This window comes from Chelon labrosus, assembly GCF_963514085.1.
Source record: "Chelon labrosus genome assembly, chromosome: 12".
Taxonomy (NCBI): domain Eukaryota; kingdom Metazoa; phylum Chordata; class Actinopteri; order Mugiliformes; family Mugilidae; genus Chelon; species Chelon labrosus.
Window position 1 is genome coordinate 28,210,409 of NC_140345.1, and position 15,920 is coordinate 28,226,328.

Sequence of the window (15,920 nt, forward strand, 5' to 3'; positions counted from 1 at the left end):
TCAGGAAAGTCGAGGTAAAAAAGTAATTTGATCTTCTGTGTTTACTCTTGTTTTGTATCCAGAGAAAGAAACAGATTCCACCCTGTGTCAGAAAACCACCGGCAGATAACGTTGTTTCAGCTCTACACAGCTGCAGAGGCATCACTTCAAACTTAAACGCACAACACGAGACGTACAGCAGCGTGTCGGCTTCGTACATCTTTTCCTCCCCACTGAGGCTCAGAGTGAATGGGTTAACCACTAGAGCTGCTTCAGTCAGACCAATAAAACCTGAAGGTTGTCTGCTGCCACCCATCAGCCACAGCTGGCATCACGTGTAGAAGCAAACAGAGCGTTAAACCACAGATACAATGCAGCTGAATGACACAATGAATGTTCTTTTAGTCAAAGCACATTCATTTGTGTCAGCTTTCAAACGGCTAATTTGCGTATTTATTTTTTAAGCAGAGCTTCTGGAGGTTCTTGTCTCACTGGAGACGTTCTGCAGACAGGAGACGTGTGTGTCCATCTTTACATCCAAACTGAATAAGAAGCCTTTTACATAAATAGATCGATGGAGAGACACTTTATAGGCGTCCAGTAGCATGAGATAAGATAAACCTTTATTTATCCAACTGTGAGGAAATTTACAAAGTCGCAGCTGCAGATATTTTAAAAATAAATAAATAAATAAAAATAAAAAATCAGCAACAGAAATATAAAAACTATAAAAATCTGGAATACAATAAAAGGCTCTGGGTTCTGTAAAGCCTGCTGAGCCATTCTGGATTGTTATTAAAGCTGTATACATAAGAATTTAATTCAAATTAGTTAGATTTTTAAAAAAATAGGACAGCCTTCGTACAGTTATTGATGTGGTTTTCTACACGCCACACAATTCATTCGAACATGTGCCAGTCAGTCATAAAAGGCAGTAATTTAAAAAAACAAAACTATTTTAGTTTTATTTTATTCCGTTTTTATTTTCTTATAAACTCAAAGTAGAATCAAGAAATATTTGCTTGATAAAATACATAAGTAGTACATTAAAATAGTGGCAATTAATTTTGTGAAGATCAACTAAACCATTGCTTTTAAATGGGACAGAGGGCAGAGCTATTTTAATATACAATCTAATTACTGTTAATAATAATAATAATTAGATTACTACTTATTAGTCTGTCCAAACCCCAGAGACATTCACATTTAACTAAAAACAAAAAAACAAAAAACTGAGCTGATTCAATAATGATAATCTAACGAATGATCAAATCTGTTCGTCAATTAATCTTTTAATAAACTTATTAAGTCTCTTATATCTAGAAATGCCACTAACAGCCTGTAGTAGCGGTGCATAGATTGGCCACCAGGGGGCGCCGTGGCCGCCGTCAGATCACGCACTGACCGCTGCTCTTAGCGAAGAAGAGAACGGCGAAGGAAACACACCTGAAGCTGACGGTTCAAGGCTCGTCGGTGCCTAATAAACACAGCTCTGTGTTATAATGCTTTATTTTAAATTGTTTCACATCACTAAAACCTTCTAGATTCGCGTGTTGGATGCGACTTTTGTTTTTGTCTAACGTGTTTTCGCGGCTGGTGTCGTCAGTGAGCCCTGATAGCTTAGCATCCTCGGCGGCTAACGCTCCGGACAGCTCGCTAACGTCAACAAGGAGCCGACTTCAAAGATGAATTTGGCCCAGAACAGGAGTTTGCACCCGCACATGCGCGACGAGGAGGCTCTGGTGGTGGAAAACGCCATCCGGCTGGCGATAGACTCCATCGTGAACGTGCTGTACGGCGTAAACAGCGCCAGGACTCATGAGTACCAGCGGATGGTGGCCGACAGGGACAAAGAGATCCAGCGGCTGGAGTGCAGGCTGACGGAGATAGAGGACGAGCTGCAGGCGCTGCGCCGACACGGATGCACCTGCAGGCTGTTTGGAGACGAGCACGGCCCGGGCATGTCACGGAGCCCCGGGGACCGTCACACCGGAGGAGGAGAGCAGGGCGGGTTTGACACGGGAGGCACCGACAATGAGATGATGGCAGCGGGGCAGCAGGAGTGTGAGATGAGCATCTCATGTAAGTTATAATAATATCTGTTGGTTTGGTTCCTAAAACTCCCACAGTTCAGATGTTTTCCTTTAACTTTACCAATCTTCAGACCCTGTTAAACCCACTATACATAAAGGATTTAAGTAGAAACTCTTCCTACAGGTTGGGTTTGTTCCTAATAAGCATGCAGCCACAGTTTATTAGGAACACCTAGTTAAAACTAGACAGTCCTGCAACATGTCCTGCCTTAAGGGGTGTATGCTAAATTCAACTATTACTATTAGATTTAACTGTATGGTTAAAGTCAGGTCTGTCTACTTCATGTATATCCAGAAACAGCCCCCTAAAAGATTCTACAGAGACATTACAAGAAAAGGTTTGTCTGATATAATGACAGCTGAGTTTATTTGTTTTTCAATCAAAGAAATGTAAAGATAATGCTTTCATACACAGTGCTGTTACTCAAGTTTGGAGTCACTCAGGTGTCAGAGAAACTCAAAAGTACTGCCAGTGGTCTTCTGGTAGTAATAGTTCTTTTAAAATTAGGAAAACACATGATGGATTCAAGTCATCAGATGTTGTTAAATGTGTTTTTTGAGGTGTTTAACAAGGCTCACAGCCTCCAGGAAGGCAAGTTAAAGAAGTACTGTATGTGTAAAAATTAACAAGCGCTAATCATTGCTATATTTGTACTATAACTTATAGTGGGGAAAAAACAATCCATTTCAATCTTTGTGGTAAATTTGGTTTCTTCAGATTACTAGTTCTGTACCAAAAACTAAAAAATATTTAATGTCCAGTGTTGCACATGAAAATAAAAACAGAAAACTGTCTCATTAAGACTCTGAAAGTGGAATCAGAAAGTGTTTGCTTGATGAAATACTTAAACATCAAATGCATTTCATCTTGCATTATTCATTATTGATTAATGAATCGTTTCTACTGATTTAAACTATACTGTTGTATTTCAAACAGGACAGAAGGAAAATATATTTAACTTACAATGTTTTACAAAACAAAACTGAACTTACTCAGGTAGTTTTTTAATTCATTCAGGCGTCCACAACCCAAAGACAAGACTAAAAGACGGCAAACACTTCTGGGATAGAAGATTTTATTCTTTTACTAAACAGATTTAAATCACCAATGATCAATTTGTTGCCAACTAACCCTTTAATAGACTTCAATCACCTCAGTGTCACATGGTGACTCAAAAACAACCGTTTGTCTCCTGAAGCAGCTCAAAAGCATTTTTTTATACCACATCTTGATAAAGAACACAATGATTTAAAGTCATTTATTCTTCAAACACTGATAATAAACACATTTTTGTCCTCCTATCTCCACAGTGGGCTTTTTCGCGAGACCCGCCTCGCACTTGTCCTCCCAGAGCCACGAGTCGGCTCTCCCATCGTCCCCCAGCAGAATGGGCCTGGACCAGACCAGCAGCACCTCCCGCTCCTCGGACGCTTCGTGCGTGACGGAGGCCGTCAGAAATATGCCTACATCTCCCAGCGGCCTCGTGGTCAAAGAAGAGCCCTGTGACATCGACTTAATCAAGTGGGAGATGAGTGAGGAGAGAGCTGCAGAGCGTCAGGACAGCGCCGGCAGTCCACGTCAGGACAGAGAGGGTCCCAGTGGAAAAAGTAATGCACCAATGTTATCAGTATTCTTCACCACACTGAACCATTATGAACTACTGCTTTAACTCTGATTTACTGTTATACAAGTGACAAATAGTGTCAAATAGGGCTGGAGTTAAAGATCCAAAATATGTCTGCAGCACAGAGCAATTAAATTTAAGATTAAGCTTGTTTAATTAACCGTTGATCTGATATTTTCTGATTTAAATCTTGTCTATGTTGTTTATCTAGTTGCCGTGTTCAGTAATTTTGTTCCTAAGAATGTGTCCCTCCTTTCTGATCCCTGCAGAAACACCGGGGAACCAAGACGGAACCAGGCTCATGGAGAACCCTCACGTAGACCCTTTGAGATTCATAATGGCTGACGAACACCTGAGGTGAGTCATTTTATAAAACACACAATGAGCCGAATACTTGTAGAGGCGCTTGAAAAGAAGAAGTTCCCCTCAACCCTACATTTGTTCTCGAAATTTAAATATTCTATGAAATAATCATGACAGACTCCAGCTTCCTCCCACCGTCCAAAAAACATGCTGGTTAGGTTCATAGGTGAAATTGGCCGTAGGGAAAATGAAATGAAAATGAAGAGTGAATAATGACGACAGTTTCTTCAGTTTGATTAATGGATTTTATTACATAATATAGCAAACACAATTTTCACAGCAAAGAGAAAGAATAGGAAAAGTTCTAGTTTTGTCCAGCCGTCAATAAAATATTAAAAAGAATATCACTTTATGAGAATATAATCTAAGAAAATAATCTATATATTAGTATTACTTTTTTTTTTAAAAATACTAACATACTTAATACAATAGTCATAACCTGTACAATAACCATAGCTTGTTCCTTGTTATTGGGTTAATTAAAGGGGAACTACTGTTTTTTTTACAACCTGGACTTAATTTCTGGTATAAAATACAATCATTTACTCACCCATATAACTTTTGTGTCATTTGCACTCGAAATAATTAGATCAACCTAAATCCATATAGCGGGAGTGACAGGGCACCGAGACGCAGCCTCTAAATAACATTTATCTGCAGCGAAACTCGTTCATTTCACCCATATTTTGTTATGATACGCTAGTGCTATTCCGCGTTGAGTCCAGAGTTACCTGTTATCTCTGAGCGTTTACCTGTAGTTTGCTACTGCTATGGTTCGTCCACAATGTCAGAGTCTGAAAAATATTCAGCCATGTTGCAAAAAAACTAGCAGCAGCAAATTACAGGTAAACAAGCCGACCGTCGCGGGTGCGCGCACCGCTCACAGACGACATCATGATAACAGGTAACTCTTGACTCAACGGGGAATAGCACTAGCGTATCATAACAAAATATTACATATACACATAATGTGTTATTTAGAGGCTGCGTCTCGGTGCCCTGTCACTCCCGCTATATGGATATACGCAGATCTAATTATTTCCTAAACAACTGCAAATGACACAAAAGTTATATGGGTGGGTAAATGATTGTATTTTATGCCAGAAATAAGGTCCAGGTTGTAAAAAACAGTAGTTCCCTTTAAGGACTTTTTGCAAAAATATTGAAAAATACAAATTGTTGTGCATGTACCTGCTCTATATGCATTGACTACAGTTAAATCTTGTCTCCTCAGGATTCAAGAGTTAGAAACTGAGTAGCCCAGTGTAGTCAGACTCTATTCTGTTAACACACAATGTATTTCATTATGAGGTATGCTTCAATACATACAGAGAAAGAAAATAGTCCTCCAGCTAATCATAGACATTCAGTCGTAAACTAATTCAACTCCACATCTTCTCAGGTGACACCTATGACCTATGACTGTTACTCTTCTGTCCATCACCACATAAAGCCCCGCCCCCAAATGATCTGATTGGCTCAACAGATCTTTGCAGGAGCGACTCCAGAACAACTTTCCTCCAGAAAAGTATTTGTAGACGAGTAAATAGACATTCAACCACCTTCAAACTCACCTGTTACTGAAGGTTCACCCTGGGACCAATCAAGTCAGACTCCCACGGTGATCTGAAGACGATAAACTGAAAAGTACAGTTAGAATTAATAACATTAAGGACGGCTGCGTTCCCTTAGTGTCCAGACAAGCTGCGTGTACAACAGCAGAACCTCTTTCTAAGTGGAATGCAGCCGTCCTTAATACATCTGTGGTCAAAGCTTTTCTTTAACATTTAAACATTAGTAACCTGAATCTTCTGTGTGATCCTTTCTCACCTCCCCAGGAACAAGAGGAAGAGCGTGCCGATGTCCCAGCTGCCGGAGGAGGCCCAGAGGCTGAAGAGGGCGGCGTGGCGAGCAGCCTCCCGGCGATATTACGCCCGGAAGATAGCCCGCCAGAAGGTGAACCCCTCGCGCTCCGACCAGTTCCTCCACATTACAAACGCTCCGTTTTCACAGCCCGGCTCTCTGGGGGACGGCAGCCGGAGGACGCTCATGTCGGAGTTACCTGAAGAGTCTCAGTCGCTGCAGAGGGAGCCGTGGAGAGGCGCGGCCACGGCGTTCAAATCCCGGAAGATCGGTCACCACCAGACGGAGACGCAGTACGGACACCTGTTTGAGAACATGAACCCGTCTGGAGACATGCAGGCAGCGAACAGAAAAGGAGCCAACAGTGGAGGGATACTGTGCAGCTGATGGAACATTATTTAATTCACTGTGGTTTAGAGAACACTATGTAAATGCATTTTATTAATATTCTTTGAACTGATGTGGATTCGTCTCAGGTCAAATGGAAAGTCCTTCGTGTACTCAGTTTATTTATGCAGCTAACCTCCCTGGGAACAACACTACAATCACACCCACTGGCCACTTCATTAGGTACACTAGTGAATGCCTTCTAATCAAATAAAAAATAATAAAAATAGTCCTGCGCTAAGTCTTGTCTTTAAGTTTCTGTTCTGTTTCTGAGAGATGTTGATTCAGCTATGTTTTCATTCTGGAGGTTCCTATTATTTTGGCCACCCCATTTTAAGTCAGTGGGCTAGACAAAATAACAGAAACACCACAGCCTCCAAAATGATCACTCAGGTGAATCACAACCTTTCTGACGCCGTCATGAAGAAGGATTTAGATTAGAAAGCGTTCACTAGTGTACCTAATGAAGTGGCCAAGTGAGTGCCTATCTGCTGTAACAGCCACACAGCGCCCCTGGAGTCCAACATCTGTAACTACAGCTCATCTTAGTGTCTAAAGGCTGCAGCGCCACATCTTCAGGTTCATGGTGGCTTCAGAAAAACCAGCAGAATTTATAGAGGGAAAATATATATAAATGCTTTTTGCTTTTTTTTGTTTTTAAATATAAATAATAAAAAAAAACATGATGCAAATATAACTGTGTGACTGATTATTCCTGCTGAAAGAAGTGTGTCCAACAAGTTTTATTTTCTTCATGAGGCTCTAAAAGAATAAAAGAAAATGACATTATTTGTTTTTTATTATTATTTTAAATTATTCACTTAAAATGTGTCACATTAAAAGGATTTATGTTCAAGAAACAGGAACTCTACACTGTTAAACGTTGCTGTAGACTTGACAACAAAATATTCTGGGTAATTCTCATTGAGCAGTATATTTTTATCTACAGTATATTCTGGACCTGGCTGTGATACAGCAGGGTAATATCTCAGGGCTGCTGTAAATAGAGTTCACTGTTCACTAGAAGGCATTACTGGAGCAGACCTGAGACATCCAGAGGATTTCTGGGAGTTGGTTTTAGGATTTAACGCTCTAAAAATTCTGTGTTTGATTGCTGTACTGTGTCTTTATCTCAAGAAAGAATTGATCACAAAAAGGATTTAACGCGCTAATGTACCACAAAATATATTTTTTATGGCTTTTACCTAAAATAAATGTTAGTTTTTGGAGTTAAAGCCAAAACATGCTCAAAAAGAAACAACAATTTCATTTCATTTCTTATAGCTCTACAGCTGGTACTGACATTTCTTGATTTATAATATTAGTCTGAACCATTAGATTAAAGGAAGTGATCACTTTCACTAGTAATATTACTTCCTAAATGAAAGGACAACACAGAATGATCAAACACTGTTTTGTAGTACTGCAGTATTGTTTCGAATATAAACTACATTACAGCACACTTACATTAAATTAATGTCAATCAGTAAATTATTAAAGTAAATTGCTGCCGATAACTTGTTGTAGATACAGAAGAAAATAAGTTACAGTGCATAGAAACCCTGACTCTATTATTCTGTTTCTGCTGGTTTGTCTCTGCGCCTCTTTCTGTTCATGAGCCACTACCTCAGTCCTCCGTCCTCCATCTGCTCCTCCATGTGCTCCTCCACCTGCTCCTCCTTCTGCCCCCCAGCCAAACAAACAAACAGGGCCGTCTAACAACAGAGGCCGTTTATCTGGAGTCTGAACATTACGCGTTCAAACCGCCGACCGACGCACAGGCACAGCTGATCCTGCACAAGTGTGGTGAGTGTAGCATCATATGTGTCTGAGGATCCGTGGCTCTGGGACTCCTGTCTGATATGTGAGCCGACAGACAGCTGCTGCTGCTGCTGCTGCGAATGAACAATGAGGACAGGCGTGCGTCCGTCCGGCGCTCCGGCTGTGGCTCGGTGCTGAATAAAGACCGTTAATACATGCGCCTGCTCCACCACCAACAAGATCTGAGTGGGTTTGAACGTTTCTGAGCAGAGAACGAAGGCTTTGTCAGTTCAAAACAAGACAGAAGCCTTTTTATTCCTATTTTTTCCAGTGCAGTCAGAGCGCAGAGGACAGGGCGTCTGCTGTTCTGCTGCAGCCTGAGGCTTGGTGCTCCAGAGAGGGGATGCGGGGTCTTTAACCTGCTGCAGGCTCAGGTCTGAACACGCAGGGAGGCAAACGCCCGTCCTATTTGTGCCTACTGTATGTGCTGTGGTAATACGCGACGTAAACATCCCAGGCATCGGTCGGGATGAGGGGGGAGCAGGGCTGTCCTTTAACGGCGCGCTGGCAGCTGCTACCATCATTTGCATTTGGTTTATTTAGGGGGAAACAGCTTCAACCGTCATCGCAGTGATCCACCACCAGATAACTGACTGGGTTGGTGTGCAGGGTTGAATCTACGCGTATAGAAGCCTGGAGGAAGGAGCAGACTGGGACAGAGCAGGACCAGCCTGGCGCACTGAACGGGTGCGTCTGCAGCTCAGCTTCTTGTCCGCTTGATATCTATTGTTGGCCACATGGACGGTCATGTACATCTGGAAACTGTGCGTCGGTGCTGTCTACATTATTAGATGTATAATTTAATAAATTACTTATTTAAACACTTTAAAAATAACAAACGTTTTCGTCTGTGGCACCCTTGCGCCTTCTGGAACATGTTCTCGTTTCTCTTCGTCTCCAGGGGTCTTTAAATTCTACACTGTTTGAGTGTAGCTTTTAATTTTTGAGCATACCTAAATAAGTTTAGACATAATTATTCTTATATTTACCTTTTAAACTGGATAATCTTTTCTTTTTTTCCTCCTGGAGCATTTGGAGAGCTCTCTGTGTCTTTGGAAACACCTGTCCACTTTTGGAGAGGTCCGTTTGGATGCGCGGCTCTCTCTTGGCGTTGTTGGATTTTACTCCGATAAAAAACATTTTTCTTCGACTTTTTACGGTCGAGTCGTCAAGACAAGGGTCTCTTTTACCCAACAACACCACCAGTGGAGTTAATGTAGCCTCTCAAAGATGCTCCGGGGCCTGGCAGACGCACAAAAGGCTGCAGAAAGTCTCCGGGAGTTCAGCTGCGCAGTCACTGACAACTGTTCTTCAGTAGCATGTGTTTGACTATTGGATGGACCAAAATAAGTTCAAATCATGGGGGTAGGAGGGAGTCTATATGAGGAAGGGGTTTTTCTATTTAAAGCCATTAATGTGCCATTTTAAAATGGAATATTGGAAATTATGTCTATTTGAGGCCCATAGAGCCATTTTTGGCTTTTTGGGGCTTTCTGGGCTCTTTAGAAATGGTTTTGTCCATTTTGATCACCCCTACATATTCAACATACATGGAAGTGTCCTTTTTGCAGGGATTGCTGGGAAGAAGAAGGAGGCTGTCGAGCTTGGGACTGTGGAGAGGGAGGTTTAGGCAGAGCCAGTCTAAGAAAGGTAAGGAATCCTCTGCTGTGCTTTGGCCATTGGAGCCCAATGTTGGCTGAGAGGCAGACGGAGGCTGTATACTCAACATTTTGACCGAGAAATGGAGGTTTCCAGGTGTATTTTGGTGTCTTTAATGCGTAATAGACAAGGGAGGGTCAGGGCAGTATGGTGTGCACTAACAAGGAAATATGGAGGCACGGCTAGGGGGAGCCATAGCTGAGCAGGGAGGCAGAGGTCTGGCCCTGAGCTCTAGTCAGAGGGTTTGATGGTTGAAGTACTCACAAACACTGGAGAAGTCCGGATGTCACCTCATTGTTGTGTGTTAGCCTCCATTAGTGCAGTTATTGTCTGAACTGTTTCCACTCATTTGTGTTGACTTCCTCCAGAGAAGTGGCCCAGCTGCCTCAGAGGCTGGAGCTGTGTGGAGAGAGATCACACCTCCATGAGCCCAGACTAGACCCACAGAAACATTTAGATATATATATGTGTAAAAAAAAAAAGTAAGGGAATATGTGAAGGTTTTAACTTTAAGAATGATTTTGTGTAAAATGGGGATTAGCTTAGCACAGCTGTGATCATAGCAAACATTCAAGATGGCTGCTCTGCCTGGAGACAGGTGAGAGGCTCCTGACACTTCCTGATTTCACCGACACAGCTGCTCTGTTTACAACCAGCATGTAGTCACTGCTTCTTCCTATTACTTTTATATTTATTTAATTTACATTTACCTCTGGCTGTTTTTATATATATATCTATTTATGTGCAGCCTCACACTAAATACTACAGCAGCTGAGTCACTTGAGGCCACAGCTTTCTGATTGAGAGGCGTGTGTCCTCTGACGTCTTTAAAGGCCATGCTGTCTCTGAGCAGTGATTGGTTAATGCACTCGGTAGATTTTTAATGCACAACCTTAAATCAGCAGCATTTATGCCGTTCATTTTCATGAATATCCGCAACTTATAAGTACATTTTTATTCTGCTCAAAACTCAAAAAATTGCTCAAAACACCCAAAAATCACTTGTTAAGACATACCTTTAAAGGTCAAAAGTCAATTAAAGGATCATTTCATGTGCACAAAGGGTTAATTTACAAATAGCAATAAAAACTCTGCCATCGGCGGCCGTTTGATTCATCTAATTCATGATAAACACAGCTCAGATCGTCCTCAGAGCTCATGGAAGTCTACAAATTTAAAGTAGACCTAATTCATTAGTGCATATACTTGAATTAACCCTTTAATTACCTGCGTCTCCTCCTGCATTTAGCTGTATTATGTCAGGAATTGGAGCGTCACCCCCTGCAGATGGCCTTCTGTGAACACAGTAAAGAGGTAGAACGCACATGAATGCAGTCTGTGGATGATTTTGTTGCTGTTAAGCATCAGCTAGAGGAGTGTAGAAGGGAAAAGCAAAAGAAAAAAGGTGCAATTTATGATTATTTTGCACAAAAGTTGGAAAGATGTTCATAAAAACATGCAAGCGCGACATTTCAGAAACAGCTCGTGGATATTTTACAGCGTTCTACGAGAGCAGGTCTGACGAGTGTTTAAATAAGTTGACAATTTTCTCATATTTTTGTTGATTAAATAAGTTTAAACGCTTCCATTTAAAGTTACCCTGGAGTTAAAGGGTTAACTGAGCTGGGCGTCAGTGCAGTCAGTCCACAGTGGTGGTGCTGAAATCACAAGCTGGATGTTGTGGGTGTGTGTTGCGGGTAAATTACTGCCCCCTCTGGTGCTCACGGGTATTTTATGAGCCCGTCTCAGGGTCCTGTTTGGACTCACTCAGCCTCACGATCGTCTGCTCTTTGGGTGTGATTATCTTTGAGTTGCAACGTGCCGGTGGTAAACCACTTCACATGCCGATCCATAACCGGCAGTTACAGAAGGAGTCCAGGAAGATAAGAGGACGCCAGACACTCTGACAGGAGAGACGTGTCCTGGCTGACTCTACCGTCCTGGTGGTGGTTGTAAAATCAGCCCTGTGTCGTTGTTGGAGCCTTCACTGCTCACTTCATCCTCTAAACCAGTCTGAAAACAAACATGTTTACTCCTGGATCCTGTTTCAAACCAGTTCTTCACCTCGTGGTTGTAAGAGTCTCTGGGTATACTTGTTTTCCCTCTGTCCCGCCCCGCTGCTGCTGCTGCTGCTGCTGCTGCTGCTGCTGAGGAGCTATCAGCTCGGCCCATAGAAACACACAGAGAGCCGCCTGGTGCTGAAAGGCTGCAAATCCAAGAGCAGCTGTGCCACAGGAGAAACAGGCTCCGTTAACTCCTTCACTGCTGACAGCTGCAGCCAGCAAGGGACATGCATGTGTTCACTTCCTGCTTCAGAGACACAGAGCAAACAGAAACGTGTAACACGACACTTTCTGTGTTTTTGTTTCAGGAATCATCGGCGTCCCTGAGTCCAGAGCTCGGAGAGAGAAGACTTGATGTAAGGCTCAGCAGCTCTCATCTTCCAGCCTCACATTTCTCAGTCCTTACCCCGTCATGTTGAATCCACCATGAGACTGATTCTCTGTGGCTGTCAGACTGTCACGACCCAGAATAATCAATCAGCATCGACTCGAGCTTCTCAGAGAATCAGCGTAAATGTTAGCTCCAGATTAGATCTGCTGGGAGTCACTGAACCTTTAAACCAGAACAACTGACTTTCTCTGTTCTTCACGGTGGTTGATCTAGTCCTGAAAAATCCACGATTTAAATTATATATGTAAAGTTTATGTTTACAGTTTCTTTTGTATTTATTGTGTCTGTAAATCATCAGACAGAGGCCCAGAGGTTAATCATATTGTTGAACAGTCCAGACCAGAGGGTGAAAATGACACAGACGACTCTAACTGCCATTTATCAACAAAACAAACTACTGTCCCTGATTAGATTGCTGCTTTAGTCAGAGTTGGAGACGTAACAACACGACTGAGACCCAGATCTAAACAGCAGGTGGCAGCAACGTGCAGAGATTACACACCAAGGCTTCCATCTGTAAAAGTCTGCTGCAGTAAAACCTTCACAGTGTCCATCTGAAGCGCGTTTTCCACATATTCTAGACCCTAACTTCAGTTAGCTTGCATGTGTTAGCCACACCGTGACACTAAAACAGCTCTGAACGTCTGATTGGCACCTCACTGATGTCTTTGGTGCACTCTTGGTGCTATCCTTAGGAAAAAACTATAAATACTAACTATCTGTAGTATTATTACCATATGTGAAATAAATGGGACTAGGTAAGACTTAAAGCTGTGACCCCATTGTGTTTTCCAGTCCACGCCACCAAGCTACAGTCATTTTGAAGGCAAATATTATTGAAAAAACAACTAGGCGGACCTAAAATCCTTCTTTCTCAGTGTATTCAAACTCCTATTACTCCGTGCCAGCAGCACTTAGACAGATCCAGGCTGTTGGGGAGAAACATTCAGAGTGTTATCTTTCAAAAGAGGCTAAAACCAGGCCTGTGCTCCAAGTGGTTAAAGAGCAGCTCTGCATTTATTCTGGGTATGTCTTGATTCGCCAGGCCACTGGTTATTTAGATAATTACTCTTCTTTGCACTAAAACAAAGGGAAACATCCATACAGTCTGATAGCTAAAGAAAACTAAATTACCATAAAAGTAAGATTCGATTTAAAGCCAATTAAGTAAAATGTCATTCTTTATGTTAAATGAATAGTTTGCCTGTTTTAATTCTCCGTGTTCTGCTTCCCTGGTGTCTATTAAACCTTGGTTATGCTTTTAAATAATGGATTAGAATGAATTTAATTATGCTTTTGTGGGATTTGTGGGAATATAAATTTGTATAAATAAGGGAATCTGAAACCAAACTGAAGCAGCATCAAGTGTAAAATGTTCTAATGTTGCATCTAGAGAGCCTCGCTTTGAGAAAACTCTTGATCCGTTTCAGATTTAAAACTGACCCCCCCCCCTTGCCCTCTGTCCCAGATCCCTGTCCTCAGAAGCAGCTCACCATGATGGAAGAGGAGATCAACGAGGACCGGGCCAAGCTGAAGCAGGGCCTGGTCAAAGTGCTGCAGTGCGTGGCCACCATCTCCTCCGCCGCCGCCGTGGTCAACCCCATCTTCGGCGTGGCCGGCTCCCTGATCCGGGTGGTGCTGCACCACGTCGACGACGAGGACATCCGCACCCTGAAGCGCGAGTTCAACTCGGTGAAAAAGGCGCTGGATGACCTCTCTGAGCAGAACCGCAACACGCTGGGGCAGATCGAGAAGGAGACGCTGGACGGCCAGTACTGCCACGTGGAGGAGAACCTGAAGAACCAGTTCCGAAAGTTCATGAAGATGGTGGAGGCGCGGCCGGAGGCCCACGAGCGCATGAAGGAAGACTTCGAGGAGAGCTACGCCAACGACATGGGCGACCAGAACCTGCACACGCTCTACGACGGCGTGGTGGGCACGCGCAAGCTCTTCAGCAAACCCATCCTGGAGGTCTACCTGAAGCACTCGAAGGGCGACCGCCGCACCATGGAGCGGCTGTGCACGCGCCTCACCTACCTGTTCTGCATCGGCCTCATCGCCTTCATGGGCTACAGCGCCGTCATCGGAGACGACGAGGAGAGCCTGAGCGAGGAGTGGGCCGAGAAGATGGAGCGCGTGCAGGAGGCGATGCAGGAAGCTCTGCGCAGGTGCAAGTAAAGGAGGAGCGTGGAGAAGAGGCTCTGGGTTTATGTCTTCACCGCTGCTTTTCCCTTTGTATTCGGGACTCGTGTCCACATTCCAGCTGTAACCTCTTCCTCTTTTTCTTCCTCTTTCTCTATCAACAAGCACTTTCTGAACTTGATCCTGTAAAACACTATTCATCCAACCGGTTCCTCTTCAGAGCTGGATATATTTGCAGAGAAATTGCTGATGTTATGATGATACACTAATTATTCACTACATGTCATTATAGATTATACAAAAAAGTCACTGACATCATCTAGATCGCAGCTTCACTGTGGCTCCTTTAAGCACTTTCAATATTAGCCACTTATTTTACCTTCTAGAAAATATAAAACCATATATGTGTATATATATATATAACACTACAAGAAATTCAGCATGAGCAGAGGAACAGGAAACGAGCTCAGAAGTTTAACCACCTATGAATGTAACCTGAGTCGTATAATCATCTGAGCAGCCTTTGTGAAAAGTAGTCAAACTGGTGCCACATTAATATTTTTTATCTTTTGCTGCTGCAGTGACACAAAAACAAACCTGATCCTGAGGTCAGTTAATCAGACTCGCTTCCATTTTCAGCAGCTCGCTTCTGTTTAGTCTGTTTTTTTTTATTATTTTTATTATTAAGGCAGGAAATGCACCAAGTTTTTTATACATTAAGCTTTAGTTCCTTAGACGGTGGAGGGTTAAGATCTATAAAACACTACGACAGTCATTATTTGACTCTTTAAATTAATCCTCAACATGAAGATGGATCTATTTCTCTTTCTGTGCTCCTCTCCTGACCGACAGTGCCTAAATGTGCCGGAAGGTTTATCATCGTATTTTCTGTCTAAGGGGTTTAATTTGAATCATTTAGATTATTTGAGCCACTGTGTTTTGAAATGTTTAAGCGTATTGTAAATGTCTGTGGTTCCTGAGTGTCGGCAGGTAAACGCGATGATCACACACTAACCAACATTTGACTTTACTCGTGTTTTATAAATCCTCTCTGTGGCCGTCGTGTCTCCTGTTGATACAACACTATTCTACATGAGTCTGGTCAGAATGCTGTGGATGTGTGGAGCTCTCCTGGCTTTGTTTTTTTATTTTATTAACTGTTCTACATGTGAATATGTTGCCTGTTTTGATATTTGAAGCCTGGATGTATTATGCAATGACACAAATAAATATATATGTGAATAATACTTGGTGTTGTGACTTATTTTCTGATGGGAATAGGAGATAAAATACCAACATACACATATACAATCACAGGAGAAGTCAATAACATTTAAACCATCTTGTGACGGTTCAGTGTTCTGCTGGGAAACTTCTGGACCTGGCATTCATTGGTGTGGATGTTACTTAGACATGTAGCACCCACCTAGACCAGACCAGGCACCCCCACCCCATAGCAATGACACTCCTTGATGGCAGCAGACATCCCCAGCAGGATGCTGCCTGACACAGACACACACACAAAAACACTTTA

General features: G+C 42.6%; 2 protein-coding genes across 2 annotated transcripts; both read left to right on the forward strand.

Moving 5' to 3' along the window:
- Window positions 1-1,031: 1,031 nt before the first annotated feature.
- Window positions 1,032-6,993, forward strand: LOC311496440 (uncharacterized protein). The gene is made up of 4 exons (XM_084556307.1): window positions 1,032-2,061; window positions 3,384-3,680; window positions 3,967-4,054; window positions 5,899-6,993. The coding sequence occupies exons 1-4, from the start codon at window positions 1,665-1,667 to the stop codon at window positions 6,308-6,310; spliced, it is 1,194 nt and encodes a 397-aa protein (XP_084412433.1). The 5' UTR covers window positions 1,032-1,664; the 3' UTR covers window positions 6,311-6,993.
- Window positions 6,994-9,730: 2,737 nt separating this feature from the next.
- rpz (rapunzel) lies at window positions 9,731-15,633 on the forward strand. The gene is made up of 3 exons (XM_084557395.1): window positions 9,731-9,781; window positions 12,162-12,209; window positions 13,713-15,633. Exon 3 carries the CDS (start codon window positions 13,739-13,741, stop codon window positions 14,420-14,422), a length of 684 nt encoding a protein of 227 aa, XP_084413521.1. The 5' UTR covers window positions 9,731-9,781; window positions 12,162-12,209; window positions 13,713-13,738; the 3' UTR covers window positions 14,423-15,633.
- Window positions 15,634-15,920: the final 287 nt, after the last annotated feature.